The sequence below is a fragment of the Perna viridis genome, chromosome 3 (genome assembly GCF_037379345.1).
Source record: "Perna viridis isolate PV_CMFRI_1.1 ecotype Kerala chromosome 3, ASM3737934v1, whole genome shotgun sequence".
NCBI classification, from domain to species: Eukaryota; Metazoa; Mollusca; class Bivalvia; order Mytilida; family Mytilidae; genus Perna; species Perna viridis.
In genome coordinates this window covers 26,327,364-26,343,577 of record NC_142447.1, presented here as the reverse complement: position 1 = coordinate 26,343,577, position 16,214 = coordinate 26,327,364, and the positions used below count along the sequence as shown (strand labels likewise).

General features: G+C 34.4%; 1 protein-coding gene and 1 pseudogene across 1 annotated transcript in view; one reads left to right on the top strand and one right to left on the bottom strand.

The window, feature by feature from the left end:
• LOC148621634 (uncharacterized) overlaps positions 1–7,664 on the bottom strand; it is a 43,921-nt gene extending 36,257 nt beyond the window's left edge. Inside the window, exons 1-4 of the mRNA XM_088576206.1 lie at positions 7,605–7,664; positions 1,574–1,693; positions 860–974; positions 385–435 (exon numbers count right to left, since the gene is read on the bottom strand). Of these exons, the coding sequence (XP_088432332.1) occupies positions 385–435; positions 860–974; positions 1,574–1,693; positions 7,605–7,606 (288 nt within the window). The 5' untranslated portion in view covers positions 7,607–7,664. The remainder of the gene's footprint in view (positions 1–384; positions 436–859; positions 975–1,573; positions 1,694–7,604) is intronic.
• Positions 4,320–6,883, top strand: LOC148621635 (uncharacterized; annotated as a pseudogene).
• Positions 7,665–16,214: the final 8,550 nt, after the last annotated feature.

Genomic DNA, 16,214 nt, shown 5'->3' with positions numbered 1-16,214 from the left:
TAGTTGAATATTAAATAATTAAACCCATTCCAACATAAAAATTACAAAAAAGTTCAAAATAGCAATTATACACCATTGGTATATCTAGTCATATATCACATCCCCACACTGGAGAAATGTAAAATGCACAAAAAATGTCCCAAGTTGAATGATAATTTAACCACTGCTAGATGTAAGTTTCTTCACAGTAGGTAACAAAGATAATGTTTAACATTTTTAATTGGTGTACACTTTGTAAATGACAGTCACAGATAATTCATTTGTGCAGATGGTAATCAGGCATTTGTAACAACCACATTTTGCAAGTCTGCATTCAGACAGCTTACATATGTAAATAGGCTTAGCACTGAATTGAAAATAGTATACTATGTATGTTAAGCTTACCATAGAAAATCCAAGTGTAAGAACATTCATTTCATTCCTCCTTCTCAGTTTCTGCAAAAAAAGCCTCTCAATGTCAAATATGGGTCTTAAAACCAATTCAAGGATTGTATGGAACATGGCAATATCCCACATACATTGTAAGTTCTATGCAATACAATTTTAGTGTACATGTATGTTGACATGTTCAAATATGACTTTACATGTTTGAAATGAAAGTGAATCATTAAAGAAGTGTTTGAGCTAAGCACTTGAAGTTTGGGGTAGTAACATCTGTTGAAATTAAAAAAAAACTAGCAGATAATAGTTAAAATACAAGTTATCTTTTAAGTTTTTTTAACATTTGTCACTGCAATTTTCTTTTACCTCCACGTATAAAAATCTTTCATAAATGGCAACTGGCATTCAAGAACAACACTGTAAAAAAATAAAGTTTCATGAATACATGAACACAGGTTGAGTAAATGGTTTGACTTACTTGAACAACATGTAATAAAATTTCTCTCTGCTGGAAGACCTGACTGTTATGCAAGAAAAATGGCAGACCAACATCAGGACTAGCAACCACAGTGGTACACAGAAGTTTCTTGAAGCTACAATAATGATGAGAAAACATGATATTCAGAGTGGCTAACTTATATATGAGGCAGTCTGCCTTGGCAGGTGTTACCTGTAAGAGGGCGAAGTTAAATATATACATGTAGATGTATTTAAAAATCTTCTTGTCCTTTTTCTAGACATCTTGTCGGTTTTTGTCACTTCTGGACTTTTCTTGTCACTATTTAGTGAGACTGGAATAAATGAGTGTTTGTACTTCAGAATTTCTGGCTGAAACCGTTGGAAACAATAAAAGTTCTTGAAGACCATATAATAAATTCTTTTAGTGAAGTAGATACCGAACTTTGTATGGGAAGCTCCGAAAGATTGACTGAAATCAAGCTCTCGGTGCTTCCAAGCTGACTTGCTTTTGCATTAAATACCGTTATGAGGTCTTTGTCTTCTATAAATGAAAATTTGAAGATGCATTACATTCCTAATGTGAAGACATTCTTTAAAAGCTAAGACAAATACAACACAAAATTGATGCAAAACATTTAATTTTTGTGAACTCAATACAGAATTGTTTGCATATTTTGCATAACCAATTATAGTTTAATCAAATAAGATTTTTTTTTATTAAATATACATGTACCTCTCAGAATCAGTTTCCAAAAGTATTTTTCCATTTAAATAGCCATCAACTTCATCTATCCAATCACCTAGGACCCGTATTGTTTTGTAAAGATGTTGTAATATCTCCATCTTCCATGTCCTGAAAAATATTGATATACATGTATGATACAAAGAAATGCATCTGTAGTCAAAGAAATAAGGCAAACAAATTGTTCATTATACAACTCAGCCGCCAGGATACTTGAACCATTAATAATAGTGCAATATAACAAGAATAGGTATGGTGAATATGTCAAAGAGACAACAACCCCATCGGGATGAAAATGTCAGCCCAAGGCCACCAATTGGTCTCCAATGAATGACGATGAAATCCTCATACCACAGAACAGGCTGCAGCTGGCCCCAAGATAACATTATACACAGGTACAGAAAATTGTTGCCCCTATATACCAAAGTAACATAAAAGTAAACTGATTGTGAAAATGTAATAAAAAATACAGATGCCAGAAATTCCTGACTTAGGACAGGCACAAAAAATGTGGTGGGATTAAAGTACTTTGACATAATCACAATCTCTCCCCCTGTAAAATTGGATAACTGTGAAAAAATATGACAAAATTAAACACACCTAAAATCAGTTCAAAAAGGTCCGAGTCCATTGTTACAACAGAAATAAATAAACTGAATATAAATTACACAAATGTACAAACTAAGGACTACTAGCAGTTAACCGACATGCCAGCTCCAGCCAGTTAAAACCTACAAAAAGTTATGTCCCCATCATATGTAAAATTAATCCCAATTCTTCCCCATGTGGGATTTGACAACAATATCCTAACTAAGTGTATATCCCTTACGAATGAGCCTATTCAATGGTTTAGTTAACTTATTGGGTGAGTATCAAGCTTTATCTTTACATTTGTTTTACCAGACTTTCTTCCCCGTTTTTTGGCCTTACAGACTTATATGGATCATATGCTTGAACCTTCAAGAACTGTATTACAGAGTAGATGTACATTTGTAACTGTTGAAGTGCATCTAAAAATATGAGACTTATTTTTTGGAGAGGTGACCTGCATCCAGGGTTTATTCCAGTTACACACAAGACTCGTCTCATTCACATAGTAACCCTTATCAGAGACCTATAATTAAAGAGATAAGAAACTTGTTAATCGGACTGTATATCCATACAATTATCACGCGGCAGAGAACGAGATTCCCTGATCTTTCCATTTATTTATTAAACTACTTTTCCCCCTTTAGATGAAATGACCTGAAATAAATTGTAACAGACACCTAGAAGATGTAAAAATGGGAAACTGTAAATTTTGTTCAATTATCTTTAATTACAAAAAAGTTGTGAAAGGTTAATGTGAAAATAATGAATTTAATTTTGAATTATTTTCATTTTCGTAAAAATCGGGGGTTAGGTAACTTGTTTTCAATACTTATTTTTTATTTGTTTTGGTAGAAAGATAATGTGGTAAGAACATGAAGCTAAGATATCATAGAATAGGAAACTTAAGTTTTATTTCGATATTTGCAATACTTTTTAGTTGTGATCATTTAAAGTCAAGTTATCATTGTCGATTTAGTAAGTACGAGATCTCGTTCCCTATCGCGTGATGATATGAGATTTCAGCTAGTTGCAAATCTCTTTAATTACAGGTCTATGCCTTATATAGCAGTAAAACAGCAATATTGCCTATTGGTGGCAGATGCATACTGCTGTACCCTCTTTCCAATGTATACCTAATTCCGATGTATTATTAATATCCCTCTTTGTATGAAACTGATTGCACATGCTTGGGTTAGAGGTCAAAGGTGCCGACACTGAAAACCGCGTTGGATGTAACCAACAACAATAACTTTAAGATTGCGGGTATTGCAGGTAATTTTTGAGTTTAAAACCCAACATACAATATTTCCAACTTTTACAAAACCTCTGTATGCCATATTATTTAATCCCTTTCCGGAATGTAGAAAATACATGTGAAACCAATCAATCGATATTGATTTATCGTCTGCCATTTGCAAAGCTTTGCAAAAAACAGCAATCAAGTGACCAAAATATGTCATGTGTCACAAGAAAAAACTATGGAAAGCCAGATTAATAAAAAAATGAAAATTTTCGGAGGATTTGACAAATTAAAATATCAAACATTTCTTCCTTCATCTTAAAAACATTTTACTTTGAAAAATTGAATTGAAATGAATAGATATACAGAATTAAACAATAGAAAAGTACATCATGAAAAATATTAAGCTAATTTGAGATACTTTTTTATTTACACAGTGTGAGAAACCATTTTTTTCCCCAACTTGCCATTCTGACTAGTGAAATATTGATATTGCTAGCCAAATATAAATTCAACTAGCCACATTTTTTGTGGTTTTTTTTTTGTACTATCATCTGTTTTCTCTTGGATCTTCTGCCTTTCTTTTTCTTTCTGCAACTATCTTTTCATTTGTTTTTAAATTTATCAAAAACTTTCCCACTTTCAAATATTCCCTCCCATTTAAGTTTTTCATGTACTTTACAGTTACAAAATAAGTACTCCATTTCTGAACTCATATTTTAAAAATAAAATTACATTCATCATTATAAAACAAGAAAATCATTTGCTTCTTGTTCATTTTTATTTTGACAATAATCAACTAATTTGCAAGGTAACAAATCTTAAATTACCAAGATAATTTCGTTTGAATACTAATACAAGATCAGGACCGTTGCCTAGGATTTTGCACATCCCGTTTACCAGAAATTAAAATGGCAGATCGTAGGTCAATAAAATTGTGCATACAATGCCAAAATTCACTTGACATATTCAAGCTAAACTTCTTAAAATGTAGGGAACATATTTTTAATGTATGGATGTTTTACTAAATAACCTGTTGGCTGGTTAACTTTCCTTGGAACTTGCCAATCAAATGACGGTTGCCAAATTGACGAGTGTAAGCAAATGAGAACTCACAAAAAGCTGGCGAGCAGTGGATTCCCACACTGTTCATAAATACCAAAAAAATGAAGAAAAAGCAATACCACCCAAATGCATTAAAATCTGCCTTCAATGCAGTTCAAAAAGGAATGTCTGTGTATAAAGCCTCAAGGAATTATGGTGTTCATGAAAGTACTCTTAGAGACAGGAAACTTGGTTTGGTTTCTGTGGATGGACGGTGCTCAAATTTCCTGTTTAATGAGGAAACAGAGAAGAAACTGGTGGACCATATCACACATATGGCCAGTATTGGTTACGGTTATTCCAGAATGGATGTAATTTATCTGGGATCTGATTTGGCTGTGTTTTTGGGCAAAAGAAAAGCTACCGATGGTATTTTATCCTATAAATGGTATTATTCTTTCTTGAAAAGAGGGCCTAATTTGACAGTTAACAAAGCTCAGAAATTAGCTATGCAGAGAGCCCGATGTGCACCTAAAGAGACACTTACCAACTACTACAATGAGCTTGGCACAATTCTTACAAAAAATGATCTCCATGATAAACCACACAAGATCTTCAATAGAGATGAGAGTGTTCTGCAGACAGAACACAAGCCAGGTAAAATTGTACATGATATAGTTGTCAAACCTCAGTAACAACACCCAGTTCCTCAAATGTTACAATAACTGGTGCTGGCAATGCCATTGGAAATGCTGTTCCACCTTATTACATCTTTCCAGGGGTAAAGTTTGACAGATCTCTGCTACTGGAGGGGACTCCAGCTGGTTCAGATGGCTAGTGCTCAAAAACTGGGTGGTCGAACAGCGATGTTTTCAAAACCTACCTGGAAAAGCACTTCCTAAGGTATGTTGCTCATGATAAATCTGACACTCCTCCACTGATACTGTTTGATGGACACCGCTCTCGAGTTAGCTTAACTTTACAAGATTGGGCCAAATAAAAAAACATTGCAGTCACATCCTTCAGCCGTTAGATATAGGATGCTTTGGAACACTCAAGGCTTGCTACAACAGAGCATCACAGCTCTTCATGCGCAGAAATCCAGGTTGTAGAATATCAGAATTCAATATTGGCCAATTGTCATGCTCAGCATACCAGAAGGGACTCTCTGCACAGAATCTGACATCATCTTCCAAGAAAAGTAGTATACATCCTTTTAACCCAAAGGCTGTTGATACCAATGAGCTTGCTCCAGCCACTATATACAATACAGAACCATCCAATACTGAAACTGAAACGACAGTCAACAATGAAAATATTTCAGAAGAGACAGTTACCATTCTGAATCAGTCTGATAAGGAGTGACATATAATCACATTTGACAGTGAATCTGAAAGTCAACTTTTGCTCCCACAGGTTCCCCTTGTCCAGGTTGACAACTTGCATCTGACGTTCCGATATATATTATACAGCAGAACCTTTAACTGAAAGTAACAAATCTAACAATTCTTCAACTGAAATCATTGGAAACAGTTCTCCATCAACATTCCTTCAGAAAAGATGTGTAGTCTCAGTTACAAAAACCGAGATGAAAAGGTACCATTTCACACTTACAGGACATCTAGGAAAAAAAAAAAATGTGGACCGCCTGAACCAGTGTAAAAAAAAAAGCTTACTTTCAAACCACCTTATAAAACATCAGACTTTAAACCAGGGGAAAATGTAAAGAAGGAAACCAAAGGTGTGTCAAAAAAGAATGGACCAGTAAAAGGAAGAAGTACGACAGAAAAGCTAAAAATGGAAAAAAAAAGATTAAATTATCAGATGAGGCTGCCAGTGCGGGTTCAGGAACATCTGGCCTCAACAAACATAAAGGGGGTCTGATTTGTTTAGAAGACTCATTTAGTGACAGTGACCTCACTGATGATGATGACGGTGACATGTTGTGTTTGTAATAAGAGGTCCCATGCTGAAATTCATCAATTAGCTGGAATTGTGTTTGTTAAATGGGCGCAGTGCGACAATGTTAACTGTAGACAGTGGACACATCTCCAGTTTTGTAGTCATGTCTGAGTGATCTGAAGAGGGGACATGTTCTTTTGCCCCCATTGTTTAGAACAATGACAAATGAAGTGTTCATTGCATTATTATGTTGAATTTCCATTGTTTGACAAATAATTCCTGTATTGAAAATTTTAGATTTTTTTTTGAAAGTTTCTTTTTGTTGATTTTATTAAAGTTGTTCAAATATTTAATGATTTTATTTGCAAGTTTAAATAATCTAATGATGAGATCACCCTACAGTACATCAATTTTCAGTGAGTTAAAAAAATCTAAATGATTTCAGTACTTCATCAATTTCAATCAAATAATTAGAACATCATTTTGAAATATTCTGCCATAAAAAAAAACTGTAAAAAAAACCCCAATCCCCACATATAAATATTTTACTTTTAGACTGAAAAAATAGATTCTATATACTCATTTTCGTCCAATACTATATTTTCTTCAATAAATCCAATACTAACATATTTCTATCTATTCAGTGGATTTGTATTGTATCCCATATGGCTCCCCATACTTGTTTAATCTCTGAACCTGAAGTGCACGGAATTGGGGTACGACAACAATAATGGCTGATGATGGACATTTGATTTTCAGTCACTGGTGTAATAATTAAAAAAAACACATGCATATGACGTAATTTACTGAAGTGGAAAGTAGAATGTCCGAATTTTAATTTTATAAATAATATTATCGTCGTCTGGTCAAATCGGTAACTCGAATGGAAGAATATTATTTTGACAAACAGAATGGGGGTACCCCAGTATACTACATGTTTCTTGTCTAATAAAATTGAACCTTTCAAGACTCAAGTTTGGTGAAATTCAGTGCTCACTTATATATAGCGGATACCTACTCAACATATAAAACTTCTTACTGCTATGGACAAAATCTGATAAGGTAGTACTCAAATGGCGCGTTAACCTTTAGTTCTATCTAATTAAGCCCATACATGTATATCTGCCAAACTGATAATGATATACTTTACCTTGGAACAGTTTTTCTGCGCAAAAAAAATCTCAGACCCGATAGCTGAATAACTAGTAATATTAGAATAAATGGGTTTTACCAATAACAATTTACATTAAGAAATAGTAGACTTCATGGGCATATATTGCATAAATACCAACAGTTGTCAACTCCTCAATTTGGCGGGAGAAAGGACAAACTAATCTAAGAGCAAAAACGGAAAGCTGGTTTCCGGAAATAGAATCATTGATCATTGTGTGTCCACGTCAAGAAAAAGAAAACTTGATAAAACAAGGAAATCAGAAACCTGAATCCTGATTGTAATTCAGTTTGCCTATTCCCTTGACCAGAATTCATAAGCATTTGTAAAATTGCAGGAAAGTAGTTCTATTCGTATACCCCATAAAAGGTTCAAATGCAAATAGTTTAACAGGTATTTCTAATATATCAAGTTTAATTTCTGTTGTTTACGTATATATACGCCAATAAACAAAACAAATAAACAACTTCGAACTAGATATGTAGATTAAAAAATAGTTTACCACTAATTACCTATGGCAAGCCAAAGTGGACAAATATCAATATTTTGTAATATTAGAAAATGAATTTTTAATATTACAAAATCAATTTTTTAATATTTGAAAAGATTTTTTAATATTAGAAATTCATTTTCTAATATTACAAATTTCTGATTTAGTAATATTATAAAATATCACATTAGAAAATGAATTTGTAATATCAGTAAATGAATTTATAATATTGGAAAATGAATTTGCAATATTAGAAAATGAATTTGTAATATTTGAAAATCAGTCACATTTTTTAATATTACAAAATGATTTTCTAATATTAAAAAATCGTCATTGAATACGACAAATCCATTTTCTAATATTAGAAAATCAATTTGTAATATTAAAAAAGTGTTTTGTGATATAAGAAATCTAATTTGTAATATTAGAAAATGAATTTGTAATATTAAAAAATCATTTTTTAATATTAGAAATGCTCATTTTTGTCCACTTTGGCTTGCCATACTAACCTCTTTATTGCAGCACCTGTTAACCAGCCTTCAAGTTATATAGACAATGAACCCTCTGGTGTTTAGCAAGAATGAAAAGCATTCAATAGAGATTATAAATAGTCACCAATCCTAGAAAGGAAATATAGAGGGGTACCTGGTACCAATCTAAAGCGCTGTCTCCAGATACCTCATTCAGGGGCAGATCCAAATATTTGCAAAAGGCCGAGGCAATGGTTCCGATCAAGAAACTTAATTGTATAAGAAAGTGGATTCCAGACTATTATTTGCCGCTATTTTTGTGTCAAATTTTACACAAACTTTAAACAAAATGGTGGCCCAACCTTCCAGAAACCATCCTGATGTATCCCTACTGTGTCGTGCCTTTCTTTGCATGAGACCGACATGCAAGAAGGGAACGTTTTGCGGATAGAAAACATTTTATGTCTTACTTATATCCCTTCGAGAGAAAAAAAAATAACCTCCGTACTATAAACAAACGAAAAACTGGCAGCTAAGTTGAAACTGATCTTAATCTTAACAGACTTTAGTACGGTTACCGCCTCATGAAAACGGAAGTCCAGAGTTGACTAACAAAAATAACTTTGTTTATACTATGGGCCGTATGGCATTGGAATTTCGATAATGCAATTAAGCCATTTGGCCATATGTTATATGATAAAAGAGCTGTATGTGCTTCAGGGACTCCATTAAGGCGCTGGGCTAGTGTTCCCTTCACCAGACCTAGTTTTTAGAATTATATTCTAAGACTGGCGTATATGCTAATATACGTGTCTCTGGAACTACACGTAGATGTCCAGAAACTTAGCGCTGACAGGACACATTAATTATTGTTTATGCGACAATTTGTAGCACTTGAGCTTAAAATAGTTGAGAGGTACATGCGTGTTTCTCAGTAAGGACATGATTTATTTCAACAATTGTGTCTATAGTTTGAAAGATATGACAGACAGTTTCGGCATGGAGGTCGATAAATTGATTGCTTACTAAAAAGTTTAGGAATTGGAAAAGGCCAACTAATAATTTGTATTTCAATTATTCAGTAAGTCGGGGAGTTTTGCGATTATTCATCTAGGTGATCTGTGCAACCCGACAACGAACCTGAATATTGTAACGCAAACTGGCTAATCACATCAACTACGATGCTAATCGAACTTTGGTGGGATAAATTGATTGACGATGCACTGTCGCGTATGCTGACAGTTGATTTTAATCAGATTGGTAAACTTATAGCTTTAAGTAAGCTTTGAAAACCCCTGCAACAAAAGTAAAATAATCCACAGAAAACGCTTCAAAATCAAACCAAAAGTAATGACCAACATCTCCTGACTTCGGACAGGTGCATAAAATCTACGGCGGGATTAAACTAGTTTTATAACCTTTATATCAAGTCAAAGATGACCTGAAAGAACAAAAAAAAAAAAAAAAAAAAACGAACACACCATAAACATTACTCAATAATACATCCAATGCTCTCCATGAAATATCTCAACATACACCATGTAGACAAAATAAATTTACTCGCATTTACTGAAAGATAGCAACTTATATTGACTCTTTTCAGCAATCGGAACTACTCGGAACTACTACCGCTATACTAAAAATTAACCTCGGACGCAGAAAGGAGAATTTCTTCTTGAAAATTTTGCCGGAATTGTAGTCTTACGCGAATCAAAGTAGTTCTATCCACCAAGTGCCGCTAAAAAATTTGTTTGGATAGCACTAGAAATAAACAATCAAAGTACTCATGTACTGAATCAATTTATATCGTTTGAATTTTTACGCCTCAAATAATCGTCAAATTGCAAAAATATGGTATAAGCAGGGATAAAAGGAAAGTACAGATACAGAATTCAAACGTATCTAAACACAGGCTTATTGTTGTAAATGTTGTGTAGTATTCAACTTTTTGATTTATTTTTAAATTCACCATTCTGATTATGAAGGATATATTTCATAAACACACAAAAAATTTCGAGATGCATCGTAGCATGCTACGATGTAGTGCACCTGTTTGCGAAATATTCAGGTTCGATGATGGTTTACAAAGAACATCTATAGATGAATGAGCACAAAAAATCCAACATACTGCATAATTGAACTGCAAACTACTAGTTGGCTTTTACCAGTTTCTAAATTTTCAATTTGAATTTAATTCAAAGATCTCCAGGTCGAAACTATCAGTCAAATCATTCAAACTTAAGCCACATTCATTGAAATAAACCATGCCCTTAGATAAATGTTCCTCTTAACAAGCTACATTTCTCAGTTGATAAGCTATATAGCTCAAGTCCTACAAGTTATCGTATAGTCACCTGTGTGTCATGTAAACATGCTTAACCTGAACGAGGACGAAACAGAATTGATCCTTTTTGCTCCGAAACATCGAGTGAAGGATTTGAAGGATTGTCATCTCACGTTTAAAGGAAACATCATTACAAGTTCTGACTGAAAATCTGGGCGTTCATTTTGATAAGACTGTCAATGCATCAACAGTATCGAGATCATGTTTTTATCAAATTCGAAACATAGGCCGCATACGTCCGTACATCAACGAGGATGCGTGTAAAACTTGGGTCAATTCATTAATTATCTATCGATTGAATTATGGCAAAGCATTACTCTATGGACTACCAGCTTGTGTCATTCAGAAACTACAGAACACTGCTGCGCGAGTGGTAACAAGAAAAGAAACACGAACACATTACTCCGACACTTGAGTACCTTTATTAGTTGCCTGTACAGTACTGGGTGCAATACAAAATTATGTATTCAAGTACGTGAAACAAGAGCGCCACTATATCTAAGTGAACTTGTAAACTTATATAGGTCATCTAGATCATTAAGGTCTGAAAACAATTTACTTGTAACTCCTATTGTGTGAACCAACGCGGCAATAGAAGATTCGACAAAGCGACGGCCACCCTTTGGGATGCATATCCAAAAGATCTGCGTAATGCAAAGTCAGTGTCTATTTTTAAAAGGAAGTTAAAGCACTTTTTCCGACAAGCATTTTTAAATCTTTATTTCGTTTCTGTGATACATAATGCCATAGACGTTTGCTTGCTTTTGATTATTGAACCTTAGTTTTAACTGGTGATATGTTTCTGTTATAATGTGTACATTGTATGTTTTAGTAGCACATATATTTCTTTTCAAAGTTATTTTTTACTGGTAATAATTAATTTTTATAAGATTTCAAATTTTTAAACTTCTATTTGATAATTTTTAAATAGCAAACTTATTTTAGACTTTTTACCAATTCATTCTATATATTTTTACTTAATTCGACTATGATTCATTTATATATATTCTTGCTTTTGTAAGTATTTCCAATTTATTAACTTTACTTATTAACTAGACAAGTTTTACTACCCTGATATTTTTGTGTGTGTTAATGTATTATATTATATTTTTATTAGTATGTATATATTTAAATATGCTTAATCTAAAACAGTATATCTCGAAGCGCTATAGAAAAATTGTAATAACACACATATAATAATGATAAATAAATAATGTAAAAGTGCTTAGTTTCTGGGCACCTAGTTCCAGAGACACGTACATTTACATAAACGCCACAGTCTTAGAATAAAATTTCAACAATTATGCCTTGTGCGGGAAACACTAGCCAAGCACTTTTAAGGCCCTGAAGCACCTACAGCTCTATCATTATAATACATGGTTAAATAGCCAAATAGAATGATTATTACGAAAAGCAATATCACCAGACCACAGGCTAACACCACTCCTGAGAAATGCATTATCGAAATATTCCTACGCCATCGTCTGTAAGCAAAGTTTCATTTTATTTGTCATCTCCGGGTTTCAGATGTCACGAGACGGTAACCGTAATAAAAATACACGACACAGTCGGTGATAGATCAGGATGGGGTTTGTTAAAATTTTAGCAAAAAAAGAGCAACAAATAATAGCCTGGAACAAGAAGTGTAGTCCTTGTCTGCCGCCTGGAACCTCTTTCTTTATATAAGTCTCTTGATCGGAACCACTGTCCCCTTTTTGTTAATACTTTTTGTATATGGATCAGCCAGGACCTGCATAAAATTTCTGAAGACAACCATTGCAATTGGCACTCAGCATTGCTCTTTTTCATTTCTATGAGCGATGACTATTTATAATGTCGCAAGGTTTTTATTTCTAGCGAAACGTCAAATGGTTTATTATGCGTCTAAGAATATTGTATTTGTAGGCGACATGTTGTATAATATAATAAACGATTGGTTTATTCTGGTAAATGCATAGAAATAAACAGGTACTGATGACGTTATAGGCCAACCATTTTCTAATTGGATCGTTGTTAATACATACCAATTACCGTCCGTGCGAGACCCGACAGGGTAGTCAAGGACGTTGAAAACCCCCTTAGTAGTAGTATACCAATTAATCATCACACTTTGTGGGTTTGTTTATCGGCGTAAATAGCCCAAAATTAGATATGACAAATTAGAAATTACTATAAAGTGGACCTAAATATCTGCATTTGAACTTTAATGGGGTATGCCAGTGGGACTATTTTCCTGCGGTAGTGTAAGATAATTTTAGATGCTAACAGGCTTTACAAATCTAAAGGTTCTGGCGACTGCTATATCAATTCTGATCTTCGATCTAAATTGATAACAACAACAACTATTCCAAGAGTTTTGGCGCGAAGCGAGGAGCTAAGAAAAAAGTAATGGTAAAAAATTCAACCAGTTTCACTATAATTTTAGAATCGTATCGGTCAAATTCCGGACAGATCCATCCGCCTGGTGCTTTCGAGGTTCTTTCTTTGTGTAACTTGAAAGGCTGATGTGTTCCGATTGCTATTTCAGTTGATATGACCTTTGAAACAGCCCTTTATTGTCAGTTATCCTTGACCGGAAATACCCACTTCTTCCCATTCTATTTCCTGTCGCTCAGCTGTCCGCATGCTTTTGCAGGCTAAGAACCCCAAGCTTAGATAGCATTATTAAGTTGGTATAATTTGTTTGTGTATTTATTATTTTGTACAAATTAGAACTTTTTAGATAGTTTATATTACTTTTGAAACCTTTTTATACAATAAAACTTGTTACATTATGGATTTGGATGAACCCATAAGTCCAATTACTGGGGACCACGACCTTTGGAATGGCTTATTTTGAACCCTCGATGATTCAGAATTAACACCTCTTTCACTAAAGTTGTGCCTTTGACTTCAGTACTTGACTTGAGCAATATCATAAGCTCGGACCAAGTTCCAAAAAGGACTTCAATCCGTCTTTAATCCTCTGTTAGTGTTACCCATACAATTGCACGCCTTATAGACACTATGGTATCTACTGTTATGACCAAATTATTAAGTCGGCTTAACGCTGTACAGGCGAATACTTCACATGCTGATCCTGAGATTAATACATCTCCCAGTTCAGGTTTTCGCTAAGTGGCCTAAAAAATGAACATGTACTCCCTTCTAGTGTTGTAACTTCTACTTCTCAGAAGTGTCTTAGATCTGAAGATCAACCTCAGTTTTAGGATAGTTTGAAGGCTAGAGTTTATTCGCTCTTGAGAGAAAAGATGAATGTACCTTCTCCTCCTAGAGTTAAGAAGAATACTTCTTTTGAAGCTTATACGAAGTTGTGATTTTTCTAATGAATCTATAATTTCTTATAAGTCCTTTTCTGAGTTTATTCATGTTCTATCAACACTTCAAGTAGTGAAGGACAAGCCGAATGAATCATTCGTTGACGTTCCTTCTTCTAGTAACTCGAAGTTCCCTGATTTTTTCCTGGTTTGTTCAGTGGTAAAGATTAAGAGGTTCATGTTTCTTCCATAGGGAAGACAGCTCCTAACTGTGATAAGTCCTCTGCTCCCTTCTTAGGTTCTAAAAGGATTGATGACCTCCGTTTTTCCTAATTTGTTTGGGCAAAGACAGAGAAGCTCTTCTCATGTATTTGGCAGTGTTGACTACTTTCTCAATACAGCAGGTTCCTTACTCCAAGGTAAAGAGGTTACAGAATTTGACGAGATCAAATCTTGCCTCTTACTGGTAGATCAAACTATTGGTGTTTCTCACCTTTTCCTTATGGTTCTCCTTCTAAAAGAGCAGAAATTTTGTAGAAATCCTCTGTGACAGAATCTGTCAAAGATTCCCTTATGTCTTCGCCTCTGACGGACAAGATTTTTTGTCTTTCTAATAAAGACCTTCAAATGAGCTTGCTAAGCACCCTCCACCAGCCAGTGAAGTCAACGTTCAAGTGACTAATAGAAAACTTTCTGAGTTTTCTGGCTCTGCTATTAATCCTTCACTTAATAGGAAGAGTGAAGTTGGCAAGACAGGTCGTACTCCCAATTCAACTTCTACCAAAAACCAAAGGAAAACTGGTAGAAATTTGGGAATCTTAGGTATGTTCTTGCCCACTCTGTTATTACTGACAACTTCAAAATAGATAGAACTTTTTTTTTCAAATTCCGACTCCTTTAAACACGGTGGGTGGGGGGGAGTCTCACTCATTTAAAAAAATTAAAATAACTCATGCCCCATAGGTGTTGTCAATAAGTCGTGAGGGTTGTTCAATACAGTTTCACTTTCATCTGCCTATGTCTGTCACTCCTATCTTTCTGTCACATACTCCAGCGGAAGAGAAACATGCATTCCTTTCATCAATGCTTTCAACAGCAGCGATAGAGGTCCACGAGCCCTGTTTGATTCCAGGGTTTTACTCCAGACGTTTCCCCGTACCGAAGAAAAGACCTTTTTGTTCTAAACTGCACTGTTTTTAGTGATTCCTCACTTCAAAATGGAAACGAACAGGTCTATCGAGAACTGTATTTTTCCAGGTATGAAGACAACCATCCAGATCTGACAGATGTGTCATGTATGTATAGATTAAGGCCTACAATAATGGTAGCGATGTAAGGCGTTGCCATTCAAAAGTCAAAGAAATTTTCCTTTTTAAGAAATGACATTATCAAACGAAGATTCGGTGCTCTTCGCCAAATACACAACGTAAATAATGTCGAGGAAAAGAAGAGTCCTTCAATAATATATTTTTTTTTACAAAAAATGACAGCGCACAGTATATTTCCACTGGACTATGACATGTTGCAAAGAGTGTCAACAAGTAACTGCTGTGGACTGTTTTCGTCATCATGAACTCGTGGATCCTAACGGTGTATCCATCTGCGCCATGAAAACTAATTTGTTCAACGTGTCATAGTTTTCGTTTCCTCTTTCGTCTACCACGGACTTGACTTTTTGTGAGCAACTCTAGAAAAACAGAGGACGCTTACCCTACCGGTACACCTGATCCATGCTATCAGTTTTTAGTTGACCGATCTGATCATTTGCTTTTGTTACTTTGTATGTATGACTTTAGTTACTACATGTTCATTGTTGTGTATGTCTGTTTTCCACGTCTGGTCTTTGTCCCTGGATTACATTCTTTTGATTACTGCTATAAACCTGGTTCCCCTGATTACTCTTAGTTTACCTGAGCATTCCCTTCTACTATATAACGTCGGTCAAGCAAGCGAAAATGTTCTCTACAAAAGGTAATAGAAAAATAGGTAATAGATTATTAAGATTAAATTGAGCTATACGAATCCTGTTCAAGGTTGAAATGAATGTACAAGAGAAAAAAGGTACTCTTATATCGTATGACTATATAGATACATTCTTTAAGTATACGTGACATTTAAATTCA